The following is a 10,189-nucleotide window of genomic DNA, read 5'->3' as shown; positions in this document are numbered from 1 at the left end:
ACACTCACACACAGTTAGACACGTGCTCACACTCATGCTGTTACACACACGTCCTCAGTTACACACACACGTTGTTACACACGCCCTGTTACACACACACGTTACACATGCCCTCAGCTATACACACACACGCTCTCACACACAGTTACACACGTGCTCACACGCTGTTACACACACTGACTCAAATACAGTCACACGGCACAGGCTCTTTTCCTCGTGCACTTTTCTCCCTGGTGACAGGACAAGGCCGACCCATCAGCAGTTTTCCTCTAAGCCGTGGCAGATGCCGAAAGAGCTTGAAATGTTGAACAAAAATGTTCCAAGGATGAGAAATGCGAACATGTCCAATGTGCTGGGTACTGAGACCTAAAGAAAGCTGGTTTATTCGACCCTGGGAATTAGGGCTGCACAGACACGCTCTGGGAGACACACCCCATCGCGGGCGTCACTGTTTCCTTCCTCGACCTCCACAGACGACTGTGAAGTCGTTCTCGCTGCAGAAACCCCAGCACAGGTGAGGCCGACAGGGACCTGAGACCCAGACGCAGAAGATGTGCAGGTGCAGGAGCTCAGCTGGGTCACGGAGGGGGTGCACAGTGGGGTGACAGCCCCCCAGCACCGCCGGCATGCCTGGCTCCCCTCCGGGCCACACGTGTGTCCCCTCTGCAGCGGGGTCTGCATGCAGTGCCCACGCAAAGGGCTGCGCTCGACTCCGCGCTGCAGTCGGCCACTAGGCCACCAGGACTGTGATGACAACAGTCTGCTGTGACCTGGCTTTCACTTCCCTCACATGATGTCTTGGACTGAAAGCTGTACTGGAAAAGCTCTCGGCAAAGACTGTAATGCAGGCTCACATGCACAGAAATAACAGACTAACAGCAGCAAACGACAGGAACTGCCACTTTTTTGCCTTTCAGGGGTGTACACAGCACTCACATTGGGGAAACACTGAGCTGAAGCAAACCCCCAGCTGAAAACTACAGGAGGCACAAAGCAGGAGGTGGCAGCCCAGGGCCTGGCCAGGACCTTACTGCCAAAGCCCACAGGCAACCTCGCCGATCACACCTGGCCCCTAAGACCCCCCCCCCGGTTCTCTTCAGGTCTAGAACCTGAAGGACAGGTTCAGACGAAACCCCCCGGTTCTCTTCAGGTCTAGAACCCAAAGGACAGGTTCAGACGAAACCCCCCGGTTCTCTTCAGGTCTAGAACCTGAAGGACAGGTTCAGACGAAACCCCCCGGTTCTCTTCAGGTCTAGAACCTGAATGACAGGTTCAGATGAAACCCCCCCAGTTCTCTTCAGGTCTAGAACCCGAAGGACAGGTTCACACGAACCCCCCCGGTTCTCTTCAGGTCTAGAACCTGAAGGACAGGTTCAGACGAAACCACCCCAGGTTCTCTTCAGGTCTAGAACCCGAAGGACAGGTTCAGATGAAACCCCCCCGGTTCTCTTCAGGTCTAGAACCTGAAGGACAGGTTCACACGAACCCCCCAGGTTCTCTTCAGGTCTAGAACCCGAAGGACAGGTTCAGACGAAACCCCCCCCGGTTCTCTTCAGGTCTAGAACCCGAAGGACAGGTTCAGACGAAACCCCCCCAGGTTCTCTTCAGGTCTAGAACCCGAAGGACAGGTTCAGACGAAACCCCCCCCCCCCGGTTCTCTTCAGGTCTAGAACCCGAAGGACAGGTTCAGACGAAACCCCCCCCCGGTTCTCTTCAGGTCTAGAACCCGAAGGACAGGTTCAGACGAAACCCCCCCCCCGGTTCTCTTCAGGTCTAGAACCTGAAGGACAGGTTCAAAGGAAACACAGCAGCACAGCAGCTGGTCATGTGTTCTCGTTAGTTCAACAGACTAATCATCTGCATTCGGCCACACACCACCAATGTCATTGCAGACCCTCCTCACGACACAGAAGGGAGACGCCACCCCCAGCTGGTCATCAGGGCAGACACAGCAGGTGACACGTGCCCCTTGTGGGCCTTGCTGACACGAACACGGTCCAGCTACAGGCCCACAGCAAACCCGCCTTCTCCACTCCCCAACGGAGAACTGTGACCTCGTGACCAAGAGGCATTTTTGACAAATTGAAACAAGGAGTCCAACCATTGGAGTTGTGTCTGCACCAAGAACCCTTGACAAGGGCCTTACGTCAGAAGCCTGGGGTCCCCAGCAGGAAACGAGGTGCTGTGAAATTGTGATTTTACCTAAGTATGGTGAGTCCAAGGACAGCTGTCAGGACACTCGTGACAGTGGGACTCACGTGGCTGCGGGCTTCTCTCCACGCTCGTCAGACAGACCAGGAGCTGTGAGGACCCCTACCGGGATGCAAAAACCCCTGCTTTTCCCAGAGGGTGCCTCCCTTCCCTCCTGGAAGCACATCCCTACGATGTCTTCATGTGTACAGCTGTCTGACTGAAGAAGGCCCCTCCGGGGGGGAAGCAGAAGGAGGCTGTTCTCACGAGGGCCCCCTCCTCTGGCCGCCGTGTGGGAGGAGCTGCACACAGCGCCAGCCCAGCTCACCACAGGTACCGAGTGCGGCGATGTGAGAAACAGTCACGTGTCCTCGTGGAATGAGCAAGCCTGTCACCTTCTTGCTCCACGTCCCGGTTCTAAATGGTTCTTTCTCCAGCTGTGACAGGTCCTGCTGGGTTCCGGCAGAGGCGTCAGTTGGACCACCTGGAACACAAGCGATGGATCGTGTGAGTCTGCCTGCCACCTGAGCCAGCCTGGGACAGCGCGGTCACCACCTCCTGCTGCCCTGCTGAGGACAAGTCCCCAAGTGGAGGGGGCACGGAGGACACACGGGGTCTGTCATTTGCACTCCCTGACTGATGCAGTCCAACATAGGTGTGTGTGTGTGTGTAAGGGCACATAAGTGTGTGCAGGAGCGTGGGTCTGTGTGTGGATATGTGTGGACTGGTTCATGTGTGTGCACAGCTGTGGGTGTGAGTGTGTACACAGCAGCAGCTGAGCTGCGGAACTGAACCAGAGGCTGGAAGACGTTTCCCTAAGTAGCGGCTGCCCGACTCAGCGGGGACTGAGGCCTCCCGCCCTCGCCTTGCACGCTCCCTCACTGAACACAGTCTGTGGCCATCAGTGTCCATCTCTCGCTTGCTGAACCGAAGGTCACATTTCCAGCCACGCTCACCTGACCCGGCCTCCCTCCCTAGCTGTTGACCAGGGCTCATTCATGTGGCCTCAGGGCTCGGTGTCCGTGACTGGTGGGTCACACCCTGCTGGGGGGGAGGGGAAGCTGCCACCCACCCAAAAACCTCCCTGCACCATGCCCTGTGTCCTGAGCCCTGGCGTGCTCTGGCTCAGCCTTCCCTGGGGTCCGTGGCTCTGGTGCTGGTCTCCACATGTCGACAAGTCCCTGCTGTGACTCTGCTGACACTACTGGGCGCCTAGTGGACGCCTGGCCACAGGAGCTCCCAGCACCACGGCTGTGAGGTAGCGTGCGCTGTGTCTGCACATGCTGCCCATGCCCAGACACGTCCTCTCACCTATGCTCCTGCAGGGAGGTGGCTCTGTCCTCCCAGGAAAGGGGAGCGCGGAGAAGCTACGTGTGCGGCCCGAGGTTCTAACCATCGCGAGTGGCAGAGCAGAACTTGAACCGTTTCCTGCTGACTTCAGAGCCAGCCATGGCTGGCACAGGCCTCAGTCACAGGGCACCCAGAGGTGACCCTCTCTACACACCTCGTCTTCCCTTTACTGCCCCCAGCTAGTGGTGCTGAAATCTCACCCACCACCAGTGAGACACCAGGGCCGGTCCAGGCGCTGCTCTGGCCTCCGATATGGCCAGTGGGACAGCTTCTGCTCTTCTTCACTCTGCCCTTCGCCCTTTGCTGTGACCAATGGGTCACACCCTGCTGGGGGGGGGAAGCTGCCACCCACCCGAAAACCTCTTCGCCTCTTCGCCTCTTCTCTAGGAAACCAACCCACCCAAGGTAAGGAGTGAAAACCCCATGCCAGGACTTCCCAACGATCTGAGACTCGGTGCCGGCCAGGCGCGGGCATCCAGGCACCTTTCTAAGGCCCAACTCCTCAACAAGAGTGGGCACTTGAGAGCTACCAGGCATTCAAGGAAATATTCTAAAGTAGAAACCAGACTAAAGTGTGTGTGTGCACACAGGAAATCTGGGAGAACTGTCTGAAGAAAACCTAACAAAACACCCTTTGCAGCCTCCGCCCCGTGGTGAGGGAGACCCCACCCGTCGCAGTGAGGGGAGCTCTCAGGCCCGACACCAGGGAGACCACCAGCTACAGAACACCTGTGAGCAAGCAGCAACACTAAAGAACTAACAGAAAGAATGGAGGACAGAATCAAGGACACCTCTCACAAAGGAGAGCAAAGACAACAGGATGAGGCGTGTCTGACCTCTGGACAAACAACAGGAGCCAGGAAACACAGCAGAAATCTCTCCTGAGCCTGCAGGGCAGGGAAGACACGGCCACTCCCAGCTGCCTCCATGGGCAGCCGGTGCCCACCATGGATGCAGGAAGGCCATTGGGGTGGCCCGCGCTGGGCTCCAGGCTCTGTGCATGGGGCCACTCCCAGGAGCTCTGGCGGTGGTCAGGGTGCTGGAGTCCGGCTTGGGTGCCCCCTGGACAGCACCCCCCCCCCCCTCCCACAGTGGAAGACTCAAGTCTGCAAAGGTCGTTGCAGTGAGTAGACAAAGGTTCCTGGTGAGAGCAGAGCTGAGGTCACGGAGGGGCCCTTGCAGCTGATGCCTCTCCTGCGCTGCGTCAGGGGCTCTGCCTCTAGTCCCACCAGCGTGTCCTCGTGTCTTGTGGGCTGAGTCCCTCCTCACTGGAGTTTGTTGAGCTTCTTGGATATGTAGGTTCATGTCTTTCATCAACGTTGGAGCATTTTCAGCCATTATTTCTTAGACTATTCTCCTTTCCCTCCCCTCCTCACGCTGGGGCGGGAGTGTGGTCTGCGTGTGGGCAGCACACAGGCCTTCAGGTTCCGCACACTTTTCCTCAGTCACCGTCTTCTGTTTCTCTGCCTCAGTAACTCCGATGTCCCAGCTTCAAGTCTGTGCGTCCTTCTCTCTGCTAAAGCCTGTCTCTGAACTCCTCCTCTGAACTTCCCATTTCCGCTACTGTGCATTTCAGCACAACAGCCTCTTTTTGGTTCCTCCTCCTTTTGATAATCCTTATCACCTATCTCATTCGATCCTGGGGCCTGCCTATAAGGTGTTTTTGTTGAAGACATTCCTTCTACACCTAACTTGGTGAGTTTTTTTTTATCATGAAAGGATGTTAAATTTTGTAAATATATAAAGGAAACGTGAACTGGATACAGAAATAGATGACAATATAATAATACAGAATTTCAATACTCCACTTTCAATAATGGGTGGGTCACCCAAACAGTGAATCAATAAAGCAGCATGGACTTGATGCACTTTGTGCCTGATGAACTGGACAGACATGTGGGACAGTGTCCACAGCAGCAGGACGTGACCAGTGGTCAGTGGTATGAAGCTAGAGCAGGAAAATGAAATTTCACAAATCTGTGGAAATAAACTACATACTCTTGGGCAACCAATGAGTCAAGGAAAAAATCAGAAAGTATGTTTAGGCAAATGAAAATGCGACATACAAAAGCTGTGGAATGCAGTTCTAAGAGAAAAGTTTACAGCAGCAGGCACCTACACTAAAGAAAACAATGATCTCAAATACACAACCTGACTTTACACCTCAAGGAACTAGAAAAGGAACCAACCAAACCCAAAGGCAGCAGGAGGAAGGATAAGAAAGATAAGAGCAGAAATAAGAGACGCACAGATGACAAGGACAATAAAAAAGGTCAATAAAACTAAGTGGGATTTTTGAAAAGGTAAAACTGACAAACATTTGGGTTTTTCAAAATTGACAAAAGGAGAAAGGACTTAAATTTTAAAAATTACCATCAAAATAAGAGGAAACAGCGCCATAGAAAAACAAAGGACACGAGATGACTGTGGAGTCAACCAACGACTGGACCACCCAGACGAGATGGACACATTCCCCGAAACAGGCACCCTTCCCGACCGACTCTGCAAGACTGGAAGAGGCCACGCAGGGAGGACGGAGGCTGAGCCAACAAACAGAACCCTTCAGAGGAAAACGAGTCCAGGACCAGACAGTTTCACTGGTGAATTCTACCCAATATCTAAAAAGAATTAATGCCAAACCTTCTCAAAGTCTTCCAAAAACACTGGAGGGGAAGGAACATTTTCAAACTCATTTTATGAGGCTAACAGTTCCCTGACACCTAAACCAGAAAAGGACACTACCGAGAAGAAATACCTACAGGTCAAGATCCCCAATAAACACAGATATAAAAACCCTCCAACAGGCCCTGGCCGGTTGGCTCAGCGGTAGAGCGTCGGCCTGGCGTGCAGAAGTCCCGGGTTCGATTCTCGGCCAGGGCACACAGGAGAAGCGCCCATCTGCTTCTCCACCCCCCCCTCCTTCCTCTCTGTCTCTCTCTTCCCCATCCGCAGCCAAGGCTCCATTGGAGCAAAGATGGCCCGGGCACTGGGGATGGCTCCTTGGCCTCTGCCCCAGGCGCTAGAGTGGCTCTGGTCGCAACAGAGCGACGCCCCGGAGGGGCAGAGCATCGCCCCCTGGTGGGCATGCCGGTGGATCCCGGTCGGGCGCATGTGGGAGTCTGTCTGACGGTCTCTCCCCGTTTCCAGCTTCAGAAATATACAAAAACAAAACAAAACAAAAAAAACCCTCCAACAAATCCTAGCACACCAAGCCCAGCAGCACAGGGGAAGGGTCTGCACCCCGTCAGTGCTGCTCACCCGGGGGTGCAGGCAGCTGAGCACACGCACCTGACAAACTGCAGAATGAGGCACAAAGGCCACATGGTTGTCTCAACAGATGCAGAAAAAGCATGGGATGAAATCAACACCTTTTCTTCACAAAGATCCCAATATATTGGTTGGTGATATGTTTTCTAAATAACCAAAGAAGTGTGACATAATATCTAATTTTGAGTAACAGAGATCTTGTTTTAGTTTCATTTTAAAACTAATATACATATATGGAAATTTCATCAGAAGACTTGACCATAGAGATAACTTATATCAAGCTTTTAAAAAATTCACTGCGTTGGTTTTTCAAACATAAAAAAGATCACACCTGCCTGACCAGGTGGTGGCACAGTGGATAGAGTGTCGGACTGAGATGCAGAGGAGAGAGCAGAGAGAGGCCACGTGGAGGAGGCCAGGAGAAGCAGCCAAGATGGCGGAGTGCTGAGTGAGAGGCCAGTTTGTGCAGAGTTTGGGCAGGGAGAAGGAAGGAGATGGGGAACAGAGGTGAATAAAGTCTGGTGAGCTAGAAACCTTTGATTCTAGGAAACTCGGATAAGTCAGTAGCTTTGTGAGCACTGAATGTGAGTGGGTTTTGGAGCCCAGTGTGTGTTTTTAGCTTGCCCGCCGAGTGCAAGCTAGGATGAAAGACTATGGCCCATCAACTTTTGGCTCCGTTGTTTCTTTACCGACTGTCCGAATCCAATGCGAACCTGCATGGGCTGGGCTGCTGTGATGCTGGCCCTGGCTTCTGGCTTTACACGCCCCAACTTCAAAAAGGTTGAGAACCACTGGTCTAAGGAATGGCAAATTTATTTCAAAGTTCTATAAATAAGCAGCAAAGAAATAAAGCTCTTAGAGGCAGCAGTGGTCTCAAATTAGCAGAAATAAAAGGAACAGAATGCTAAGATTTAGACAGCACACATTCCTGAGAGGGATGAAAAGATGTATTTCCAAAGCTGGGAAAGAGGGTCATGGGCCCAACAAGACATGCATCATTAGACCTGTTCATATCGGTAAGAACTGCAGGAAGTGGTGAGCCTGTGTCACATGTAAGAAATGCAAATGCACTGAAATATCTGGAGACTGGAACTATATTTTGGTAAATGCCAGATGGGATTTTAAGACAAGTCAGAGCCTGAAGCCATGCATACCTGAGCTGTGAGTCAGGGTGACTGACCAGCTCACAAGCCTGCAGGCGTGACAGTGACCCAGTGACTGTGCTCAGGACCACTCTGCAGAGGAGGGCCGGCCTCGGAACCTGCCTTCATTCCAAGTGGCTGTTTTCTTAAAGATAAGAGCTCTTCGGTGCTCTCAGGTGAAGAGGGGGCACAGGGCTGCTCTCTGCAGGCCGCCTGGCGTCAGTGCTGAGCCAGGCCTGTCGCACTCGCTCTGCGGCAGAGTCTTTGCGCTGTGCCCGGCCCAGGTGAGATGACAGGGATGACACACAGAGCCCCAGGAGTCACCCCGTGTCGTGACCCTCAGGCAGAGCCTGTCCGCAGAGTGAACTCTCCCACAGGATGGGAGAAAAGGGGGCTACTTCTTATTCTATACAAATACTTCTGAGGACTCAGAGAAGATCAAGTTAGAAACATGATGTGCGGTTAGAATTTGTAATAAGAACACAATTCCTGGAATATTGTGTTGCTATCGGACGTCACATCTGCAAACACGGATGATCTGGCAAAGATCTCACAACCCCTCCAGATGTCAACACTAAGCAGGACAGCCAGACTCCAGCTCATAAAGAACTCCACCCTCCCTCAGGCACAGGGATGTTAACATGGCTGTCTGTGGCCAGGGACTCAGGTACAGCCTTTGAATATAAGCCAAGCTCTGTAAGCATGAGGGAGAAGTCACTGAAGGGTGTTTTCATTTTCTGTGGAAAGTTAGGTCTGGACCCTGCAGCCACTCTCTCCTTCCACATAAGACGGGCATGTGGCTCTGAGGACTCTGAGTCCAGACATCTGCTCTTGCCACACTTGTTCCGGAGAAAGCAGACTTTTCTTGAACCCAAGTTAACTGAGGTGCATGTCAGTAGGCTCTAACACGTGAGTACTTCTGAACTTTGGCACTTGATATGCAAGCCTGTTATGAAGACATGTGTCTCCTCACTCTTGGTGCAGCGGACTCACCCAGACGCCGAGGGTCTCCTCCACGTGTCAGGCTCGTGTGGTCTGTTTCCTGCACCAAACAGACAAGAAAACCAGACCTAAGAAGGAACTGTCTGAAACCCACCCAGAAGAAGCCCTGTGCTCTGAGCACACTCGGGCAGCGCGCAGAGCTGTGTCGGCAGGGCCCGGGCCCTTGTCTCCCCTTCGGGTGCCTGGCCCAGGACCCTTGTCCCTGCTCACTACAGCAGGAAGCAATGACCTGAGCGGTGGCACCATGAGTGTGGGAGGAGCCCGCTGAGCTGCTCCCAACTCCGGGTCCCACTGTCTGCACTCTGTCCAGACAGCAAAGCTGCCAAGGACGCAGGAGGGGAGCTGCACAGGCAGATGGCCACGGGGACATTCTGCCAAGTGTAAAAAAGCAATGGGGGCTCTTTCTACAGCTGAGCCCAGGGTTCCCAGCCCCGCCCTGGAGCAGCTGGCCACCCTCTGCCTTCCCCGGGGCAGGGCAACCCTACAAGTAAAAAGGGTGATGTTTCCACCTTCAACAAATAATACTTTTCCCACAAAATCTGTCCTGCTTCTGCCTGGTGGGTGACGCCCACCCTCTGGGCAGGCGGTAAGGTCTTTGTTGCTCACACCTCTTCCAAGTGTGAGGCCCTCAGGGGCCCTGTTATCACAGATGATCAGACAGTTTTACAACAGTCCCTGCTCCCACAGAATCAGCCCAGAGAAGTAAAATCTGAAGCAATCACAGGCAAACCGGTAGCTACTGACTGTGGAATTTCACACCTCACCTCTCACCACCAGAAAGGAAGAGGTTAAAATGTCCTCACGTTGGCTGCTGAGCATTTTAAAAGGTCAGAGAGCTTTGATGCTCACACCTCCGGGGGGGCTCCTCCCCACCCACCCGCTGGGAGAGTGCTGTCCCAGGAGGGGGAGCCCAGGGGCAGGAGCGGAGCCTGCACTGAGGCATCTGCTGTACCTGGTCCTGGAAGCCACGACTGCTCCCAGACAGGTGCTCAGAGGCAGACAAACCCAGCAAGAAATGTGCTGGCCACGCGAGCAGGACATGATCCAATCATGGTAATGAAAACTAAAAAAGCGGATCACCTGATCTGAAAAAATGTTCCAGCCGTGATAAAAACGTGTGTGCGCGCGTGCGCACACATAAAACAGGTACTCTGCATAGAAACCCCTGGGATCAGGAAGTGTGTGCATTGCCTGCACCCTGGGAGCTCCCCTCCAGGGGTGGCAAACACGGGGGGGGG

General features: G+C 53.6%; 1 protein-coding gene across 4 annotated transcripts in view; it reads right to left on the bottom strand.

Moving 5' to 3' along the window:
• Positions 1–343: 343 nt before the first annotated feature.
• The window catches only part of FAM120B (family with sequence similarity 120 member B), a 42,623-nt gene continuing 32,777 nt past the window's right edge, over positions 344–10,189 (bottom strand). For 2 of the 4 annotated variants that reach the window (XM_066247755.1, XM_066247753.1), the window contains exons 9-10: positions 8,943–8,991; positions 344–2,674 (exon numbers count right to left, since the gene is read on the bottom strand). In XM_066247755.1, the coding sequence (XP_066103852.1) occupies positions 2,454–2,674; positions 8,943–8,991 (270 nt within the window). In that variant the 3' untranslated portion in view covers positions 344–2,453. The remainder of the gene's footprint in view (positions 2,675–8,942; positions 8,992–10,189) is intronic. The other 2 variants (XR_010727646.1, XM_066247756.1) reach the window with 2 other exon arrangements.

This window comes from Saccopteryx bilineata, chromosome 12 (genome assembly GCF_036850765.1).
Source record: "Saccopteryx bilineata isolate mSacBil1 chromosome 12, mSacBil1_pri_phased_curated, whole genome shotgun sequence".
Taxonomy (NCBI): domain Eukaryota; kingdom Metazoa; phylum Chordata; class Mammalia; order Chiroptera; family Emballonuridae; genus Saccopteryx; species Saccopteryx bilineata.
Note: the sequence above shows the minus strand (reverse complement) of the source record. Positions and strands in the feature narration are given on the sequence as shown.